The sequence below is a fragment of the Peromyscus californicus genome, unplaced genomic scaffold (assembly GCF_007827085.1).
Source record: "Peromyscus californicus insignis strain IS unplaced genomic scaffold, ASM782708v3 Scaffold_8__1_contigs__length_139910024, whole genome shotgun sequence".
NCBI lineage: Eukaryota > Metazoa > Chordata > Mammalia > Rodentia > Cricetidae > Peromyscus > Peromyscus californicus.
The window spans coordinates 123,621,560-123,644,261 of record NW_026294606.1 but is presented as its reverse complement, the minus strand read 5'-3'; the positions used below and the strand labels follow the sequence as shown (position 1 = coordinate 123,644,261).

Genomic DNA, 22,702 nt, shown 5'->3' with positions numbered 1-22,702 from the left:
ACACGGGTCCTCACAAACATCCAGTCAGCAAAAGCAGTCAGTCCCCACCGCATACACCCAGCATGATGATACTCAGGTAAAGCATGAAAACAGACACAAGGGGCATTTCCAAGTAACAGCTTATCTCGAATAGAGTTACATGAACAACCAAACTCACTAAGATACAACAACCCACTTAAAATGGAGGGAAAGTTCACGCACTATCCTCATGGAAACCATCATTAGACACAAGTCAGTGGGGAACAGGTTCTTTGTATGATGCCAGGGGAATTTTATCTCTGTAATAGGAAGTCACCACTCAGCCCACATGGCCACACATTGATGAACTCCAGCTAAGTGGCCTTTTGATATGATGTACTATCCTCAAAATATTGTAGTCAAAAACTTGTGGCATGAAAACCATCACACTACTAGACCAAACTCTATAGACACAGGAACCACAGAGCACCCAGATAGGTAAACGGTACCATGCCCATGCAAGCAGACAGAGTCACAGTCAACATACCCTACAAAACCATTGACTGGAATTCAAAAACAGTATGACACACACACACACACACACACACACACACACACACACACACACACACACAAAAAAAAAAAAAAAAAAAAACAAAAACAAAAACGGTGAGACTGATTTCTAAAAGCATCCCTGGGACAATTGTGGAATACTTAAGTATTCAAATACTTAAACTAGGTAAGTAAATATTCTGGAATAGTATTTTTATTATTTATGGTGTGGGAGATTTTGAGATGGGTCTTACCATGTAGCCCAGGTGGGTGTTGAACTTGAAAACCTTTTGCCCTAGCCTCTGGAACACCCAACATTCCAGGCTTAGTTATTAATTTTTCAACTAGAATGATGGTATCACAATTATGTAGGAAAATACTCCTATTCTTGGGAGATGCATATGAAGATATTTACAGGTGGTGTGACGAACTATACAATTTACCTTCATAGCAGAGCAAAAGGGTATAGAAATGTTTACAATACTTTTTTGTTTTCAAAAAATTTTTAGATTTAATTTTGTGTATTACGTGTATGTACGCACCATGTGCATTCCTGATGCCCACAGAAATCAGAAGAGGATGTCAGCTCTCCTGGAACTGGAGCCACCATGTGAGTGCTTGGAACCAAACCCAGGTCCTCTGAAAGAGCAACAGGTGCTCTTAAGCAATGAGCCATCATCTCTCCAGCTAGAGGACTTCTTATGTAAATATCTTTATAATAAAAATGGTTCCCATAAAGGAAGGAACATATTAAAATGAAAAAGAACGTAGATGTATTGTACTAACCAGATTAGGACCCTGGAACAGAAAAATGACATGAGTGAGAAAATCAGTGAAACCCAAATGAAGTCGTAATATATAGTTAACGTTACACTGACTGCATTAAGGCACTAGGTTTGACCAGTACAGCATGGTTATGTAAGATGCTATCGGAGAAGCTGCATAAAGAAACTCTTTGTATCATCTCTTCAAATTTCCTGTGGATCTAAAATTACACCAAATAAACAGTTTTTAACATGAAGGCAAACATTATGTAAAAATCAGACATTTATTGTATTTTAACATAACTGAATAACTTTAGGGTTGAATGTAACAATGACCTTGTACAACTATCTTGTTTGACATAAAAAAACACTGTAATCATGAGAAAGTCTCCACGGGACTATATGTCAAAGAAAGCCACAGTTGTGTTTAGGGCTTGAACAGCAGGGCTGCAGCCAGGCAGGGGCCTTGATTCTTGGAAGACGTAAAGCTGCCATCTGGGCCACAACCAGTCACCTTGTTCTTCAGACTCCTCAGCACATCCCTTAATTCCGTAAGGACATGGGTTGGAGTGCCAACTTGGGTGGCACTGACTTTAAAAGAACTGCAAAAGGAGGCATAAAGCAGTATCATTTCCATCCTAGTAGCCACCTTGACCCAAGGCCCAGCCACATCAGGACCAAACTCATCTGTGCAATTCTCCAACAGATTGAAGTGTCCTTATTTAGCCCACTAAATTCTGGTGATAACTGTCATCTTACTGAAGGGCAAGGAGCAGCTTCCCAATCCCTATCTCCAGGGAGTAACATATATGACCTATAGGTTCCGCCCTAAAAGATCAGGATGCCCCTTCCTGCCAGGCTCCCAAAGCCCTGACTACCTCCTGGGTGCGCCCGGGTCCATGCTAACCATGCTCACCCCTCCCTTTGACTTTTTACAGCTCTCACAACTGTGGTAGCTAAGGACAGGTGGCTGACAGGAGAGCCCTGTGGGCCTCTGTCTAAGGTAGGCTGTGGACGAGAGGACATAACTGAATGCAGGCAAAAACCCATGGTTTCTCTTGAATCAGCATCACTGGAACCATGAAGTGTGTGTAGTCTTGGCTCCACCAGGCACTTGAGTCTGACTTTGGGCAAGCTAATACTCTCTGTGCCTTGAGCAGCTCATCCAGAAAGTGGAGGTAACCATAGTACCAAGGTCACAGAAATGGTCAAGAACTGACAGGAGAGCTGGAAAGATGGCCCGGCCACTAAGTGCACTCGCTGCTCTTGCAGTGAACCCAAGTCCAGTCTCTACCAGCCACATGGTGGCTGACAACCATCTGTAACTACAGTTCCAGGGGGTCTAATGCCCTTTTCTGACTTCCTCAAGCACCAGGCACACATGTGGTGCACATACATTCATGGAGGCAAAACACTCAAACACATAAAATACAATTTAAACAGAAAAAATATTTTAAATTAAATAAAACAAAACAAAACCTAAATGGCATATCCATGTTTGGTACCCAATGGGGGGGGTTGATGAACCCTAATAGTTACTGGTCTACTTTGTACCACACATTTTCTGGTACCCTTTTGTTTTGTTTTGTTTTTGTTTTTGGAGACAGTTGCCTCTGTGTAGTTTTGGTGCCTGTCTTGGATTTCTCTCTGTAGACCAGGCTGGCCTCAAACTCACAGAGATCCACCTAGCTTTGCCCTCCGAGTGCTGAGATTAAAGGCGTGCGCCACCGCCGCCTGGCTCTGCTACCCTTTTTATTTATTTATTTATTTTTATTTTTTTATTTTTTTGGTTTTTCGAGACAGGGTTTCTCTATGTAGCTTTGCGCCTTTCCTGGAACTCGCTTTGTAGACCAGGCTGGCCTCGAACTCACAGAGATCCGCCTGCCTCTGCCTCCCGAGTGCTGGGATTAAAGGCGTGCACCACCACCGCCCGGCTTCTGCTACCCTTTATAATGGGGGTAAGGGGTTGTATATATTTTTATACTTTAATTCATTTAGAGTGTGTGTGTGTGTGTGTGTGTGTGTGTGTGTGTGTGTGTGTGTGTGTGTGTACAACTTAGGAGCTGGATGAAAGATGGGCACTGCGTCATCCAGCTTTTTATGTGCATTCCAGGAATCAAACTTGGATCTGTCACATTTGTGTAGTGAGTTTTACACAGTGAGCTATCTCCCAGGCCCATGTGTGTGTTCTGAGACATAGTCTCATATAGCCCAGGTTGGTCCTGAACTCATTATAGAGCTGAAGATGACCTTAAACTCCTGATCTGCCATTCCTGGCTTATGGTGCTGGGGACTGGATCCGGGGCTTCACCCAATCTAAGGCAAGCACTATGCCGACTGAGCTCTATCCCCAGCTGCCTTTCTGCATTTTAAAAACCTTTCCCCCAGTCATCAGTGTTGTTGTCTGGGGACCAAAAGAGCCTTTAGAAGCCATGGAAGCCCATCTTAGAGGCAATTAAAGTTCTTTAAACTTCCCCCAAGGAACTCCCGCCACTCCAGCCTGCCAAACAGACATGTCAAAAATAGTCATATTATCTGGGTGCTCAGGAGGTGGAGTCGCAGCCAAGGCTAGTTCCACACCTTCCACCATCTTATAAACGTGTCTGTCACAACCACAGCAACACCGCGGTATGGTAGAGCAGGCCTGTCCAATCCTACAGAGGCTTTTAGAGATTCAAGACCCACGGTTGACGGTCAGCATTATGAGAAGACATTCCTTTTGCCTACCTCTCCTGGTCTGTCTGAATAAAGCAACGGAGGGTAGTGTTGGTGTGTGACTAGCACCTCTGGTTTTTAGTAACCCCGTTTTAGCCAGAAGCAAGCAAGTTGTAAGCCTAACAACTGAGGAAGACAAGAGCATCTAACAGGAATTAGTAACACCATCATAATAACACTGTCACGTGCAAATTTTCCCCATGGATACCTCCGTTTTATAGCCATTGCCAATGATCTCCGTTTATGAAAGAAACATTTCCTATGTATACGTGCAACTTTAAAAAGAAGAGGGAGAAAGTCAGGTGGTGGTGCGCATGCCTTTAATCCCAGCACTCGGGAGGCAGAGGCAGGCGGATCTCTGAGTTCGAGGCCAGCCTGGTCTACAGAGTGAGTTCCAGGACAACCACTATTACACTGAGAAACCCTGTCTCGAAAAACAAAAACAAAGCAAAGCAAAACAACATAAAACATAAAAAAGCGGGAGAATACAAAAGACTAAGAAATCAGGTCTATGCTTGGTAAAAACACAACACAGCTCTCTGATGCCTCACCGATGCCCAAAGCTGGGCTGCTTACTCTGGTCTCATCAGTACGGACGATGGTCATATAAACAAGTAAAATCAGATGGAATTAATTAAAAATGTGTATACTCATGCCAGATCCACTGGTGGCACACATCTTCAATCCCAGAACTTGGGAGGCAAGGCAGGTGGATCTTCCTAGAGTGAGTTCCAGGACAGCCAGGGATATGTTAGAGAGACTGTTTCAAAACACAAATAAAAAAGTCACATATTCAGCCACAGTAGCCACATTCACACATTCAACAGCCACATGAAGTAAATGATGCTGTGTTCACAGTGTAGACACAGAATCTGTCCATCACCACAGAGAGGTCTACTGGGCAGCACCAGTGAGAATGCCACTCACAGCTCAAGTGCTACTCACCTGGCAATGGAGCCAAAAGGCTTGGTCTTTTGACAGGTACCACACGGCAGCATCCTGAGGGAGCAGGCCTCTTAGATGGGCCTATCTGAAGCAAGGGAGGGGGAAACAGACCTTTGGGGTTGACCAGTCCTGCAGAGAACGAAAGCCAAAAGCATAAACAGGAAGAAACGTCCAGCCACTCTCCCTGAGTGACTTCCCTTAATCTTTCGAAAGAACCTAAGCGAGGAGCAATCTGAACGAACTCACACCAGGCTCCACCTTCTCAGACTGAGACAGTTCCCTCGTGGTCCAGTCTAGGGCTAGGCAAGCTAGAGACCAGGATCCAATCAGGTCTGCTGTCTAGGGATGGCCTTCAGGCTAAGGGTGTCTCCCCTGACTCTTATTCTATGTGATTTGTTTTGTTTTTGTGTTTTTTGAGACAAGATCTGGTTATGTAGTTAGGCTTCCCTTGTGCCACTTGGCCCAGCAGTTTTAATATTTTAAACCACTATTCAAATATACACACAATAACCTGAATTTTGCTTCTTGTCCCCAAATCCTCAATATTTACCAACTAAATCTTCAAAAGGAAGTTTGAAAATCCTGGTCTAACACCAGTTTATCTTAGTTCTCTGGTACTCTCACCCTCCCCTTCTCACAAAGCATTTCTGACCCCCAATATTTATTGATTCTGCCACATGGTGGTGGCTCACGCCTTTAATCCCAGCACTCGGGAGGCAGAGGCAGATGGATCTCCTGAGTTCGAAGACAGCCTGGTCTACAGAGTGAGTTTCAGGACAGCCAGGGATACACGGAGAAACCCTGTCTCAAAGAGAAAAAAAGCAAATCTGACTTTTATGCACAAAGATGTCCTCAGAGCTACGGATGCAGCTGAGGGACAGAGTACTTGTTTAACTTTGTGAGACCCTGGATTCCGCCTCAGTACTGGGAGCAGGGGGCTATTCCTGACGATAAATGAACTTGAACTTGAAAGACCAGATGAAAAGTCATTTGGGGGGGGTGATGGAGGATGGTTCAGTGGTTAAGAGCACTGGTTGTTCTTCCAGAGGACCCAGGTTCAGGTCCCAGTACCCACAAGGTGGCTCAGAGTCATCTGTAAACTGTCTCCCAGAAGATCTGATACCTCTTCTAGACTCCCTGGGCACCAGGCATACACATGATACATAGATATACACACAGGTAAAACACCCATTTTTATTTATTTATTTATTTTTTGGTTTTTCGAGACAGGGTTTCTCTGTGCAGCTTTGCGCCTCTCCTGGAACTCACTTGGTAGCCCAGGCTGGCCTCAAACTCACAGAGATCCGCCTGGCTCTGCCTCCCAAGTGCTGGGATTAAAGGCGTGCGCCACCACCGCCTGGCTCAAAACACCCATTTTTAAAATCAAGATCTCACTGGCAAGTTCTTTTTTAATGTGGTAAATTGAAAACGTGCTCTTAGCAACCACTCCTCCCCAAAGCTAATTCAAGTACCAGGGAAGTACAGGAAAGGTCACGGGGTTAGGAAGGTGATGACCCAGGGGTGCTCTATGGGAGACAAACTCTCTCCTCAGACCTAAACGGGGATAAATATCCTGCTTTCAGGACAGAAGAGGCTCAGCCGATGCACAGAGGCTCCTCAGAGGCACACAGAGGTTGGTGCTGAAGGCCAGCCAGGCCTGACTTGATGTCTGAACGTATGTGGTTAAGACTTCAGCCAGGCCGGGCGGTGGTGGCGCATGCCTTTAATCCCAGCACTCGGGAGGCAGAGCCAGGCGGATCTCTGTGAGTTCAAGGCCAGCCTGGGCTACCAAGTGAGTCCCAGGAAAGGCGCAAAGCTGCACAGAGAAACCCTGTCTCGAAAAACCAAAAAAAAAAAGACTTCAGCCAGGCCTCCCTCATAGGGAAGAGATGGGTCTGGGGAACCCTTCTGAGCAACAGGATCCAGTCGGGATTGAGGTCAGTCATGAGAGCTTTCAAGTCTCTAGTTTAAACTAACCTGAGACAGATCCTGTCACACAGAAAAAGGGACAGTGAGGCTGGAGAGATGGCTCAGTGGTTAAGAGGACTTGTTGCTCTCACAGCAGACCCAGAGTTGGTTCGCAGCACACACATGGTTTCACAAAGGTCGGTAACTCCAGTTCTAGTGGATCTGATGCCTTCTAAAACCTCAGTGGGCACCAGGCATGCCCATGGTGCACATACATACATGCAGACAAAATACTCACACACAAGTCAAAGTGATAAAACTAAAAAAAAAAGGGAAGCTATAATAGTGAAACTTCACTTTAGAAGACTGCCATCGTTTAGAAATAAAAGCCTCAAAAACATTTGAATTTAGGGTAGGGGTTATGAGAACCCAGTTTAAACATCTGTAGATACAGCCATAGGCTCAATAGAAGGATTTTTTTCAGGTCTGTGACTCAGTCAGGAGGAAATCCAAAGCACATCATCTGTCCCCAAGAGAAGCCCTGCTCTGCAGCAGACAAGCACTGACCTGGTGCTGGGAGCAGGCCAGCTTCCTGCCTGTCTCCAACAAGGGGCTTGATTGAGCGCGGAGGGGGAATGTCAAGTAAGGGCCGGGGGCCAGAAACCGGCAGCAGAGGAGGCGGCTTGCTCTCGATGGGGACGATCTTGCCCTGAAACGAGGCAGGCAAGCTGCTCTTGGCTGGTGGATCCGGAGCCTCGCATCCTAGAAAGTAGAAAGAGCAATGGTTAGCAGAAGCCTGCAGGCCAGGCCAGTGAGCCTCTCCAGCTAGTCAACCAAGTTTCACTTCTGCTTATTCAAGAAAGCCTTCTTTCCTTTTACTGATTTAGAAACAGGACTGTCATGGTTTAGCTTTCTAGATTCCACCTGCCCTGAGAAAGTAAGTACAGTAACTATAGAAGACTAACCCCCCCCCCCTCTCGTCAGACAACAAGTCATTGAAGCTCTAATGCACCCCAGGTGTACAGCATAGCAGTCACTTGTCCTTTGAAGGGACACGTGGTTATTATTTTTGTCTCACACACTTCACTCACAACAAGCTAGTAAGAAAGTTACTACTTATTTATTGGGTTTTTTGAGACAGAGTTTCTCTGTGTCACCCTGGCTGTTCTGGAACTCGCTCTGTAGACCAGGTTGGTTTTGAACTCAGAGGTCTGCCTGCCTCTGCCTCCTGAATGCTGGGGTTAAATGTGTGCACTACCACGCTCAGCTAGAAAGTCACTACTTGAAGAGGCGAGATCATAAATGAAGTGTTCTTTAAAATCCTCAACATGAGGAACCATACACATCTTTATGCTTACAACAGTTATCAGTGCTGTAAGCACGTCAGTGTTAAAAAACGAAGCCCAGAGCCGGGAGGGAGGAAATTACGTGTCCATGTGGAGACAGAGGTCGTTCTACTTACTACAAACATATGATATGAATGGAGAAAGGGAACCACTGGGGATGGAGGTGAGGGGAAGGAGCAACCAAAACTAAGGACATATGAAACAGCTGCCTGGAAGCCTCTTCCATTGCAAAGTGACTTAAAGAAAAAGGAGAGGGACTGTCGAGATGGCTCAGCGGATAAACACTTGCTATATGAGCCCGAGTTAATCCCTGAGCCCACGGAAACACGGAAGGAGAGAACCAGCTCCACAAAGTTGTTCTCTGACTCCCACATGTGTGCTGTGGCACACTCATGCCCTCTCTCCACACATCATGCACGTGCGTGTAACAAAGAAATTACTTTCCAAAAGTCTGAATGGACGTACCCTGAATGGTTGGGTGATGCTGCTGCTCCCTAAAGCTGCCAGTTATTAAACAGAAGTCCCAATGTTAGGTGTAAGATTCCTCCCTGTGTGCTATTGGTTAGGGAGTTTCCAGAGGCTTCCAAAAGAAGGCAGGTCATTGTCACTTCTCTTGGCTGCCTAGCAGAACTAGACAGTAAGGTTCTACTGCTGTAGACATGCACTGTGTGGTGTGTTGCAGGATGTAAAGAAATCAGGATAGTACAGAGCGGGAAGCTTCCCCCTTGATGGCTAGCTTCCACAGAGCTAGAGGCCGATGGGATAAAATCAACAGTCTTACCCACTCATGGATCCTGCATACTGTAACACTGACCAGCCAGCCAAGATGTGCTCACTGATGCTATTATAGTGGCGTCAAAGTTATGGGGGTAACCAACTGCTTGATGATTGGATTTGAGACCTGATCTGCAGGAGGGAAGTCATGACGGATACTGTAAACCTAGTCAAAAACGTACAGTGCTGGCTAGAGGTCATGGGCCTTAGGGAAAATCTCCTGTTGTTTTGCTAAATGATATGTTGTCAAACTGCCTTCTAAATATTTATGTTTATACTTATAGTTAGTGCTGCTCTCAGTCTTGCAGAGAAGCTTTAGTTAATGCAACCACTCAAAACTGGTGAAGGTGCTGAGAATAAGTGACTGAGTGCTCGGTCCTAAACGGGTCTTCTCAATCAATCCTTCCCCCCACCCCCCAGGCTCGGGTAGAATCATGGAGGAGGGGGCAGAAAGAAGACAAGAGTCAGAGGAAGGGAAATAGTGTTGTGAAGTACTGTCTTCTGAACCCGACGACAGTGTGGCTGCTGTACTCACAGATGCACAGCAGACAGATGTGGTTACCCCAACAAGACTGGACCTGTCGATGTTCTATCATGGATTGAGGAGGGGCTATGAGGCCCCACACCTCCCTGAGGAGCTATGGGCAGTTAATGGCTGCTGGGGAGAAAGGGCGTCCTTGTATTTCAGCAGTGTGGCCACTAGTGAGTTGCTCGTGCCCCAGTAAATAACCCCACACTCGTGCTTATGCAAGCCACCCTAATTAGACTCAGCGGGGCTCAAAAGCAGCCCTGAAAGCAAGAGGGGACTTGCTGTGAGAAAGGTGAGTTCAACAGGACCGAGAAGGGGGAAGGGAGGGTGATGAGGTGTACATGACCGGAGTTCATTATGCACATGCACGACATTATCAAAGAATAAGTCAAAAAATGTATTTCAGGGCCAGCGACAGCTCAGCCAGTAAAGATGTTCACCACCAAGCCTAACAACTGGAACTGAATCACTTGGATCCACATGGCAGAAAAACCAATTCCCACAAGTTGTCTTCTCATCCACTCCTGCTCATACACAAAATAACAAATGTAAAAAAAAAAAAAAAATTACCTTAAAAAGAAGCATTTTAGTCCATAAAGGTTAGAAACTTACGAGTGTTTCTGTGTGAAACCCATGCAGACCAGTTCCTTTTGTATCACACACACATGCTATTCTCTCTTTGAATGATATACATAGCTTTCTTCCACATACGGGTTTACAGGAAAAGGATGTACCTAGAGTCTAGAACTCAGAAGGGAAGGGACAACACCACGCACCTTGCAGCTGTTCTTTCCTGACTGTCAGGTAGTCCAGGAGCAAGCCCAGCTCATCACTGTACAAATGCTTCCCCTCACTCAACAGGAAAAGAAGATGACGGATGCCGGGTGGAACAGAGTAGCTGGTCAGGTGCTCGCGGCCCAGGAAGTCATCCACCAGCTCAGTAGCCCTCTGAGAAATCCCGGTGCTTTGTCCAGAGAAAAACCTCTTCAATTCCTTAACCACCAGAAGCAGCGCATCCTCCAGGGGTATATGCCGATGTACTAGAGACAAGAACAAGGTGTTTTATCATATGGGTCTCTCTGTATATATTTTAAAGAAATCATTATAAAATAAAGTAACAAGAAAAGACAATCAGAAAATGGATAATCCAACTGCAAGTTGTATAAACTGTTTTGGTCTTTGATGCAGATGAATAGAACTGACTAGAGCCCTCCACAGCAGGTACTCTATTTGATTTCAAAATAGACATTATTTCTTATTTAAAAATTATAGAAAGGCTGGGCATGGCAGTACATGCTTCTAATTCCACCACTTGTTATACAGAGGACCTCTATGAGAGGCCAGCCTGGTCTACATAGTGAGTTCCAGGATAGTCAAAGTTACATAGAGCAGTGGTTCTCAATCTTCCTAATGCTGTGACACTTTAATACAGTTCCTCATGTTGTGGTGACCCCCCCCCCAACCATAAAATTATTTTCATTGTTACCCCATAACTGCAATTTTGCTACTGTTGTGAATCATAATATAAACATTTGTTTTAGGCAACCCCTGTGAAAGGGTCATTCGACCCCATAAAGGGGTCACGACCCACAGACTGTAAGAACCACTGACCAGGCTCCACCTCAAAAAAAAAGTTTAAGTAAATACATAAATTACAACAAGCAACAGCTGTAGGAATACATGGGCTAAGTGTCAATAAAATTAATTTGAATTATCTTCTTAGTGCATATATATGTGTGCAAAAATGAGTTCGAAAGAGAGCAAGAGAGTGTTCGGGAGTACAAGTGCACAGGCATGGCACACACATGGAGTCAGGGAACAACTCTGCAGAAGCCGCTTCCCTTCTGCTGGGTTCTGGGGCAGGGTCTCACTTCTACCACTGTACACTGCCTACGCCAGGCAGCCGGCCCACGGACTTCTGGATAATGCTCTCTTTACCTCCCATCTTGCCATAAGAAGTGCTGGGATTACAGATGTGTGTCACAGCATCTGACTTTCTGTCTGGGTTCGAGGCATCGAACTCGGGTCATCAGGCACACAGCAAGCACTGCCACCCACTGAGCCACTTCCCAGGCCCAGAAATTCTTCAAGAAAAGAAACCCAGTTTTTAAAAGACCAAACTGTCACATCAAAAAATAGAAACAAAAGCCAAATGTGATACCACATGTGTAATCTCAGCACTTGAGAGGCAAAGATAAGTTCAACATCATCCTAGTATACTTAGCAAACAAACAAAACCCAGACACAAGGGGCAGGGACAAGAGGAAACAATGGAGAGTGAAATGTGGTCAAAGTACGTAACATACCTGAACAATGTCACTATGAAACCTATCACTTTACAGTGACAGACACTAACGGAAGACAACGATGGAGCAAAGAATGAAAAGCTGAAAGGTGAGGGTGCTCTGTTCCCTACACCATCAGAATGCAGCACTAAGAGGAAGGGACACCTAGAAGAGATGGGCAGGAGTTGGAAAGGGCAGCCATGAGAGTCGAGAGGGGTTACAGATCGTGAGGAACTGCTAGTCTTCGCTACATCCTTAAAGAGTTTCTTCCTTTCCTTTTTCCTTTTTTTTCTTTTTTCCTGTTTCCTCTCTTTCCTCTCCCTCCCCTCCCCTCCACTCCCCTCCCTCCCTTCCTTCTTTCTTTTGCTTTTTTTCAAGATAGGGTTTCTCTGTGTAGTTTTGGTGCCTGTCCTGGATCTCACTCTGTAGACCAGGCTAGCCTCGAACTCAGAGAGATCCGCCTGCCTCTGCCTCCCGAGTGCTGGGATTAAAGGTGTGCGCCACCACCACCCAGCACAAGAGTTTATTTCTAACTGTGTACCTGACAGGTTGGCACACAGGACTTCTAGGCTGGCGCTGCCATGTGAGGAGTAACCCACACCCTCAGTGGTCTTGCAGTCTCTGGCAAGGCTCTGTGGGATTTTAGACCATAAAAAAACCTTCCTGAGTCCTGTCAGGAGTACTTTAGGAGAGAAATACTGTACAGAAAACAAATTCTAGACCCAAGAGCAGCTTCCCCATGCCTTCCTGGCTGTAGGCAATGCACAGATATCTTCCAGTCTCTCTTAGGTCTGTCTGGAAAGATGACTTCATGACAGCTGACTCTTGGATGGACTCCCTACCCAGCCTGGCCTGCCATGTATCACCATGTTCTGAAGAAATTCCAAGCCCAGGGCTCTTCAGAGCTGCAAGGGCCATGACTGTATTTGGCTAAATCTTACACTATGTTTATTAAGGTTATGTTTAGGAAACAGTATGACTATATTACATAATAGGCTTCAGGCTTTAGACTTTACAGTGTGGTTATTTTAAACACTTGTCTTGGCACAGAAGCCATACACTTGCTATAAAGGATCTTGAAAGAGAACAGTTGTGACTGGTTTACTAAACAGACACAGCTCATCAGAGAAAATAGTGCTCTCTTTATTTATGATTTGAATTTGATAATTCAGGGATGACAAGTAAACCATGTCCACATTAACACTATTCTGAACATAAAAAAGAAATTACCAGTCAGGTGGCAGGGGCCCATGCCTTTAATCCCAGCACTTGGGAGGCAGAGCCAGGTGGATCTCTGTGAGTTTGAGGCCAACCTGGTGTACAGAGTGAGATCCAGAACAGGCACCAAAACTACACAGAGAAACCCTGTCTCAAAAAACAAACAAACAAAAAAAAAACAAAAAAAGAAATTACCTCCTGGTTTCACAACATATTGAAAGTAGATTAAATGTTTTTTGAAGTAATGGTAATTTTTTTTTTTTTAATTAATATCAGGCCAGGCAGTGGTGGCACACGCCTTTAATCCCAGCACTCAGGAGGCAGAGCTAGGCAGATCTCTGTGAGTTCGAGGTCAGTCTGGTCTACAGAGCAAGATCCAGAACAGGCACCAAAACTACACAGAGAAACCCTGTCTCTAAAAACAAAACAAAACAAAACAACAAAACAAAAAAAAATTAATACTCAACAAATATTCTACCTATTTTGTGATAATTTCTTAAATGATCTTGCATGATGTCAACACTTAAGTAATGAAACATAATTAGTCCTTTTCACAACTGGTTCAAATTAAACTTTTCCCAGGAGACTGAGATTTGTAATTATTGAAAGAGTGAGCTCTTTTACATTTTAGAACGTATGTGCAAAGTAACTGTGATTTTTGCCTTCTAAACTACCGAGTCCAGAAGAACCATAATTTCACACTCTCAAGTGTAGAACTGAACAAAAGCTGGCAGGCAGGCAAGAGAGATGCCATGATCCTGATAAAAGAGCTCAGCCTTCCCATGACAGAAACAAGAGCTTATCGTTTTTCTCCCTTCAGACCCAATGTGACAGCTGAATTTAGAACATTAACCCGATATTCACTTCTCTACCAATTCTTGAACTTACAGGGATGAATTATTGTAGTTACTAGTGTCTGTGGGCTCTGTTCAAGAGAAAGATGCTCTGACTTAGCAAGAGCATCGGATACTGCTGGAACAGGCGACCCAGAGTCTGAAGGGAAAGCGTGCTCAATTGCTGCTAACCAGGGAAGAAAATGAAGCCAGGTATAGAGAGTCTGGGATACAAGAGACACTTAATGAGTCTGGACTGAAGAGACTAGTGTAGGGGCTTCTGAAAGAGGACTGGACAACTCAGTAGGTCTGGGTGGGAGAGATGCAGGATATGGAGTAACTCCCACGAGGCTCGCCCCTGCCTCCACGAGGAAAAATGCCGTGTTCAGCCTCCAACTGCAGAAAATGAGGTCAAGACAAGAACAGGAAAAGCAAACTTGACCCCAGTGGAGAGGATGAAGGGTGTGTTTGCATGTGGGCATCTGTCTAAGTCTGTACATTCAGGGAGCAGAACGGGGATCATTTTCACTGGGCGGTGGTGGCATACTTCTTTAATCCCAGCACTTGGGATGCAGAGCAGGTGGATCTCTAAATTTAAGGCCAGCCTGGTCTACTGAGTAAGTTCCATTCTACTCAAGACCACACAGTGAGATCTTGTCTCAAAATCAAACAAAAAAAGGGGAGAGGGTATTAATTTTCATGTACTCTCATGAATGCTAGAACAAAGAAATGGATGAGAAAGCATAGAAAAAGCATACTTTACAAAGATGAAAAAGAGTTTGGGTCAATATCCCCCAAAGGTCCGAGTGTTAAAGGTTTGGTCTCCAGCCATTGTGTTGAGAAGCAGGGTCTAGCAGGAGTCAAGTCAGGTCACCAGAGTGTACTGTGGAATGGGACACTGGGTCTGGCCTCTAGCTCTTGTCTTTCACTTTCTAATAATCAGGTAAGCAGCTCCCTCTGACACCACCGCCATGACAGACAGCACCATGGCTCTATATGAACTCAGATGGAAAACTAAGAAATTGGGATCAACAAGCCTTCTCTCTATTTAAGTTGACCATCTCCCCCTGCCCCGCCCCACACACACACAGTGAGAGGAAGTAGATTAATACAAAGATTAAGAGAATCCTTGGAAAAAGGAGAGTGTGAGATTTAGCCAACAAGAATATAAAAGCTAGTGGTAAGATTTGGTCAAAATCTCCATAGACAGCAATCTGTTATAAACATCACTGACAGGATATTTTAGGTTCTTTTGTATTTGAGACAGGGTCTACATAGCCCAGACTCCTGGGCCCAAGTGACCCACCCTTCTGCCTCTGCCTCTCAAGTTCTGGAACTAATGTGGAATCCTGTCATATCTGGCTGTGTGATCCTTACACAGATGCAGTAAAGGTGATTTAGGTTTCAGTTTTCAGCGATACACAGAAAAAGGACTTTGTGGTACCTATAAGACTTTCTTCCTCGACTAAAAGCAGTTCAGCTACAAACATGAACCTTCAAAGTACGCCAGCATACAAAGAAAGACACCTCATGTTTAAAGCAGGGTTTGTCTCTAGAGATACTTTTAGAACCGACACTTACTTTTGATGGACTCATGAAGCATGATTACAGTACAAGAGGAATATTTCACATTACACTGCTCCACGAGAATACAGAAGGGGGAACCATCATCTTTAACATCCTGCAGTGCACGAGTGAGGTCCGATCCCGAGGCCAGGTGAATTGTTTCCACTACAAGACCATGATCCCGTAGGCGGCGGCCTATGGCTGTCGCATAATCCCTTAACACACACAGACACACACACACACACACACACACACACACACACACACACACACACACACACACAGAGATAAATAAATGAAAACACTGGTTACTTTTCAGTTTAACAGAAGAAAAAAAATCCACATCACCACTACACAGTTAAGCAAGCAAAGAGTAAGACAATGTTTTATTTTATTTATATTTAGTGAAGTACAATCTTTTCTGAAACTGTAAAATTCTTTATAAGATTGACTATGTGTATAATTTAGTAAAGAAAGCACACCAGGCATGGTGGTGCATGCCTTTAATCCCAACGCTTGGGAGGCAGCGGTAGGAGGATCTCTGTGAGTTCAAGGCTAGCCTGGTCTACATATTGAGCTACATAGGACAGCCAGGGCTAAATAGTGAGACCCTGTCTGGAAACAAAACAATACAAAGACAGTAGAGGATGTGCTTTTGTTCGGTATACTGGGTACTGGGCTGAGTAAGCACCGTGAGTAGCCTTTTTAAAAATGGGAGCATTCAAGTGTTTTTTGATGATGTCATGTCAATTGAGAGACCATAAAAGAAGCTCAAGATTGTTTTAAAGAGCAGGTGAGAAGACTACCCCACAGAACAAGGCAGTCTTCACCTCAGTTTGCTAAGAGGCCCTCCCTCCCCAACGTCATCTTGAGGGACACTGGAGTCAGCCAGCATTCACCACATTAACCAACCCTGGATCAAAAACCCAAGTGATTCATACCCTGCTTCCTCAGCCTCCATCCTCAGTCAGTCTCCCCAAGCCTCTCCCTGAGTTGATGTGGTCATTCCTGCCTAGTAGTTATTTAAAAAACCTGCAAAGCCCTGCTCTGCAATCTAAACTCCTTAACAAGTATTCTCAGTCCTAGCAAGACATACACAAGGAAAAAAAAAAAGTAAGTAAATAAAAGGTAATCTTCAACCCATCAAACATCTCATTCTCTTGCCAAACTGGATGATCAACTCTCCCCCTTTTTTCTTCTGTTTCCCCTCTGCCATTCTGTTTATTATTCACATTCTAGCCCTCAGATCAGAGGCTCAACACAAGTGACGTTATTCTCTGCAATCTCTTTACCTTATCTCCAAACTATGGCAACCCATTCTTTCTTGTATGAATATTTGGCTTCTGGTGGGACAAGCCCTTAGCGCATTTCATCTCTCTCTTTTAATCTCAAATTTCTGATACTCCTGTCTCCATTGCCAAGTACCAGACTTGTAAGAGCACTAGGGAGAACCGCTCTTCTAACTGACCTATGCTCTCAGCCCTACATCTGCTCTTCCAGCTGTGTGTGCATGTTTTATACTATCCGACAGCACCTCTCACAAACAAGAGTTGTTACTGAATTATCCTTCTGTTCCTGTGCACGGAGCTTTACATGTGACAAGCCAGTCAAACGCATATCTTACAGAACTAAAGATTACTGGGATGACAGGAAAACATGTTTCTGGCAATTTGGCAAAGTATGGATGATTTCAGAAAATAAACTCGGGAAGAAAACAACAAATAGTTCATACAGCCCATATTTCATAGTCATCGCAGAAATAATTCATATTAGATGACATGGACTGAAATTAGTGTTTTACAGTCTAAAGGAATGAATCGACCAACTACTGTACCACTATAAACCTTCCTGACACCAACGTGACAAAAGAGCAAACAGCATGCCTTGCTTACAGGGCATCAGAAGCTGCAGACACACTGTGGCTGACATGACTCTTCACTGCATCCACTCTAGTGTCCTGAGCTAACTGCCAGGCCGAAGAACACTGGGCAGGAGCTAGGGGACACGTGAGGAGTAGATGCTAATGCCACTCTAGATGGAGAGGAAAAGAAATGTCGTCTCAGACAGTCTTCACGACAAGACTGCCCTCAGTGAGTGCCGGCCGCCCAGCTCTGCTGATGGGAAGATGGCCAGAGCATCAGGATCATGTTTAGTCCAACAAGCAGCTGGAGTCAGCCACAGTTCTAAATGAAATACAAGATGATCCAAGTCAGATATATGATACTTGCTACTAATGCTAGGAAAGCTAATCTAAGGGCTGGACAGTAGCTCAGGTGGCAGAGAACTGGCCTGGCAGCACAAAGCCCTGAATCTCCAGCACCACATAAACTGGGAGTTTATGCCACATGTTTATAATCCCACTTGGGAGGTGGAGGTACGAAAACCACAAATTCAAAGTCATCTTCACCTAGACAGCAAGTTTGAGGTCAGTGTAAACTATATATATAAGACCATGTTAAGAGGGACACACGTGTGTGTGTGTGTGTGTGTGTGTGTGTGTGTGTGTGTGTGTGTGTGTGTGTGTGTGTGTGTGTGTGTGTGTGCTGGAGAGATGGTTCAGAGGTTAAGAGCGCTGGCTGCTCTTCCAGAGGTCCTGAGTTCAATTCCCAGCACCCACATGGTGACTCACAACCAGTTATAATGGGATCTGGTGCCCTCTTCTGGTGTGCAGGCATATATACAGACAGAACAATGTGCACATAATAAACAAATATTTTGGAGGGAGGGAGGACAAGCTAACTAATCTAACCCAGGCATTATGGCTCAAATCTGTTACTAGTACCTGGGAGACTAAGGCAGGAGAGCTGCCACAAATTCACAGCCGGCCTTGCTACACACTTAGGAGACCTTGCCTTTGGAGGGGAAGCTAATTTAGTCAGAGACTAATGCAGTGACCAGGCCAAAGCAGCCTTGTGGCAAAATTGCTAAATGCTGAGGCAGCAAGTCTACTATACATGTTGAGTCTTTTCCACCTCTAGGTTCAAAATCTGTTTAAATTACTACATGAGCCGGGCGGTGGTGGCGCACGCCTTTAATCCCAGCACTCGGGAGGCAGAGCCAGGCGGATCTCTGTGAGTTCAAGGCCAGCCTGGGCTACCAAGTGAGTTCCAGGAGAGGCGCAAAGCTACACAGAGAAACCCTGTCTCGAAAAACCAAAAAAAAAAAAAAAAAAAAAATTACTACATGATCAAATTAATCCAGGGCATTTCTGGACATCTTTCAATTAAGAAGAATTCTATCATTCGACTGTAAAAGGAATAGCCCTCTCCCACGCTGTGACTGACCTCATTTCTTCTAGCATACTGTCTCCCAACCCAAACGCCCTACAAATGAAATGGAGCTATAATTTTGCTTTTGAATAGTGAATAAAAATTCTGAGTTGTCATAAGATTGCACATTAAAAAAAAAAAAGAAAGAGAAGAAGAGGAGGAGGAAGAGAAGATGACGTCAACAAAAACAGGATTTGTTGATGTGTAACCCTAACTAATCCTAGCACCCGGGAGGCAGAGGCAGTCAGATCTCTGAGATAGAGAATAACCTGGTCTTCGTAGCAAGTTCCAGACCAGCAGGGCTATACAGCCAGACCTTGTCTCAAAAAAAAAAAGAGAAATGTGAGAAAGCTTAACACTGCCTTAATAGAGCCCCGTTCCACATTCACATGTGTCTGGTATCATATAGTAGAACTCTGTTCATTGTGTGATCCTTAGTGTCATGTAGTGAGCAACACTGCAACAAGTATTCAGCCCTCAAGCCAACCATTTGTCTACCAGCCAGACTCTGCCAAACACTACAGACACAGACATAAGCCAGGACACGGCTAGTACCTCTCATAAAATCACTGTTATTAAGATAATGGACAGAAGCAATTTTAAAACAGCACAGAAAAGTCCCGATGCATGAGATGGGCATAGCCTAAAAGGGGGTAAAAATGCAAGCAATAAAGAAAATCTGAGTAAAACAGAACTTTGGAAATGATGCCCCTACTTCCAATTTAGTTAGGCCAACAATGACATTTTGACAATCTCAAAGGAATGTCCCTAATGCTGACTTCCAGTAAGTTATGTACTCAAGACTGATCACCTAAGTCATAGTGTGTACACACCCTCATTTGGTAAGCTAAAAAGAAATAAAGTCACCTCTGACTTGTGTCCATAGAGACAATAACGCAATCCGAAGGTTTCTCTCGATCCCATGCTTTCTGGAGCAGTCGGTAGAAATGCTGGAAAAGCGCTTCTCTCTGAGCGTCCCTGCCACTGGCAAGATCTGCAAAACAGGTGCACTAGGGCTTCCGCATGACCAAATCAATCACCACGGTGGAGGGTGGAGGGCGGCCTTACAAAGGAAAACAGTGCTTCTACAACAGTCAGCACACTGTAAACAGTCTTGACAGAATTCTTACCTAGCTGAAAGTACTGGCATTGCTCATGGTTATCTTCATTCCTTTTTGAATAATCAAACACATTCCCCCATAATTCTTCAGTACTGCTGGAAGTATGAAAATATTTTCTCAAATTGTGCAGATGTTTTCCCTCTGAACATGCCCCCACAACATAAAAACCCAATCCAGATCACCCAATGCAAGCTACAGTCACCTAAGACAGCGGCTGTTTAGAAATGTTAGCCAAGAATCTGTTCTCATTTTAGAGTATTATGTGAGTCTAAGAGTTTCTGCCATTTCTCATCCATTTCTTCTCAACTGCTACAATAAAAAGTGCTAAATGGAGTCACTATCCTTATTAAATAAGATGCAAATTACAAGACAAACGGACTGACTCAAGCTTACAGCCTTCAGTCTCAAGGACGGGAAATATTTTTATAAGAGTGTCCAACTGGGAAAAAGGTGTTCCCGTCTACACTTCTAAGGGTCTTTGTTAGATGCAGGCAAACTCAACTCCTTGAGCTTTGCTCCCACACTCCTAAGTACTTCTCAGCTCCCTCGAGCAAGTTATGTTCCCTTGTTAAAAGTGTGCAAAATGGTGCACAGATGCTGGATAATCTATTAACCATCCAAAGTGCTCCCGTTTGCTGTGATTTAACAGAGGAAAGGGGGAATTCAATGTCTCTGTACCCTAAATCAGGCACTTTTATTGCAGCTCCCCAGTATCTAGATAGCAATGTTTTTGTCCACAAGGAACGTCCTGCCAGGGAGAGAAGTCTCAGCAGGCAGCAATTAGCTACCTTCCCAGAAGAGGCCCCGCGCACATGGCAGAGCGTCACTGGCTGCACTCTGTCACACTGACTGCTTAGTACACTGCCAACAAGCACCAATCCCGCCGCTCCTCCTCTTTGGTTGTGGGTTAGGTTCTTCTCAACTGTTCCCACAGTAGACAGAACTGAAATGCCTGCCTGCGTCCCAGACTCTCCCTACTTCCTGGAGGACCGTGCACCCCCGTAGCGTTATAAGACCCTTAGAAGTGTAGACGGGAACACCTTTTTCCCAGTTGGACACTCTTATAACAGAACTGAAATGCCTGCCTGCGTCCCAGACTCTCCCTACTTCCTGGAGGACCGTGCACCTCACCCTCACCTGCTGCAGCTTTGTCTGCCGTCTCCAAGTTATCAGCTTTCTTTACACCTGGCTACATTTGTTCTTGCTGGCTTGCCCTCAATCTTTGTATTCCCTTTCTCCCTCTCCTTTTCTTTTTCCTTCTTCTCTCCCTTCCTTCCTTCTTCTTGGGGAAGGTAGTGTCAAACCCAGGGCCCCACACATACCAGATAAGTACTCTACCAGAGTTACATCTATGGCCCCATATACTTTCTAATAATAAAGTAGACAGTAAGTTCCCTTGCCTCCCCAACCAAGGAAGTGAAGGAGATTGCAGATATCCCAGAAGCTGGCATCCAGGCCGTCCAGGGCAAGTATGTAAGATGAGTATAACTGGCTAGACTCCACTCTCAGCTTCACTTACTAGCAGGAAAGAGTTTATCCTCATCTGTCTCAGATTCCAAATTTGGCTGGCTGTTCAGTTTGTTTTGAGGTAGGGTCTTACACGGGCCTCTAACTTAATCTGTAGCTAAGGATGGCTTCATGCCCTACAGACTGGGGCTAGAGGTATGCGCCTCCACAGCCAGCTAAATTCCTCCCTTCTAAAACAGAAACTATTAACAGCCTGCTGGGGGACTCCAAGGGCTGCTGCGGCAAAGTCCAGGGAATGGTAGCTGAGGCCAAGTGAGCCCTCGTGGGAAGCTGACCGTTATTATCCACTTCTGCCTCTAGGCTCCTTCCAGACCAGGGCCAGAAACCCTCTCCTTTAGAAGGTAATCTAACAGCGAAGTCATTCTAGGTCTCTCTCTTTCAGGAAATGGTACCTGAGAGAAACTAACCCCTATTAACAGTCACTCCTGAATTCTATATTTCCAAGTGCTTCTGAACTTGAGGAAGCATTTTTCAATTTTGAATTATTAATTTAATATGTCACAAAACTCATCTCTAATGGAGGCAGAAGGGAGGCCTTGTCAAAGTTCATACACATAAAAATCAATTCAAATACAGTTCAAGGAAAACTGCTTTTACCAAAACTACATAGTAAGATCCAAGGTGAGCAGCTTGAAATGCTACACTGATTCACCTGCTTAGAGGCACTCCCCTGCTGAATACAAAAAAACAAGAAAAGGAGACGGAAGAGCCTTGAGAGTAAAATGTGCATGCTTCAGAACAATAACCATATGAGGCACTAAAATCACTAAGGAAAACAAGAGGATGTGGCACCTTGCCCTAGCTCCAGTTACTTGAGGCTCACATAGGGGGATCACTTGAGCCCAAGACTTAAAGACCAACCTAGGAAACAAAGCAAAATGCTGTTTGAGGCCAGGCATGGTGGCGCACACCTTTAATCCCAGCACTTGGGCAGAGGCAGGTGGATCTCTGTAAGTTTGAGGCCAGCCTGGTCTATGTAGTGAGTTCAAGGACAGCTGGGGCTATGTAGAGAGACCCTGCTTCAAACAAGCCAAGCCCGAAAACCTGGTACAGTCTAAACAGAAATTTTCACTTTAATATCATATGCTTTTATATGTCTATCTGCTCCTCGGTTTTTAAAAAAAACAACTATTTTTCTTATATGCACAGGTTTTTCGCCTTCATGTATAATCTGTGTACAGTGTGCATGTATGATGCCCACAGAGGCCAGCAGAGACTTGGGACTAGAGTTAGAGACAGTAGTGAGCCATCATGTAGGTACTAGGAATCAAACCTGGGTCCCTTCTGGAAGAGTTGCCAGTGTTCTTAACTGCTGGCTGAGCCAACTCTCCAACCCCATTTTTAAAAACAACTGATATTTACATTTGCCTCTGAAGTACTAATTTGTCCTGC

At 44.7% G+C, this 22,702-nt stretch overlaps 1 protein-coding gene across 2 annotated transcripts; it reads right to left on the bottom strand.

The window, feature by feature from the left end:
- Positions 1-1,539: 1,539 nt before the first annotated feature.
- On the bottom strand, positions 1,540-20,126 carry LOC128104288 (nuclear receptor coactivator 5-like). Of its 2 annotated transcripts, none has more exons than XM_052729166.1 (7): positions 19,793-20,096; positions 19,530-19,656; positions 15,409-15,608; positions 10,268-10,531; positions 7,410-7,604; positions 4,935-5,063; positions 1,540-1,876 (listed from the first exon to the last, which is right to left on the bottom strand). In XM_052729166.1, the coding sequence occupies exons 2-7, from the start codon at positions 19,544-19,546 to the stop codon at positions 1,818-1,820; spliced, it is 864 nt and encodes a 287-aa protein (XP_052585126.1). In that variant the 5' UTR covers positions 19,547-19,656; positions 19,793-20,096; the 3' UTR covers positions 1,540-1,817. The 2 variants fall into 2 exon arrangements, 1 of the variants encoding a protein (XP_052585126.1); XR_008215936.1 differs by having other exon boundaries at positions 1,856-1,876; positions 4,935-5,019; positions 19,793-20,126.
- Between the last annotated feature and the right edge of the window lie 2,576 nt (positions 20,127-22,702).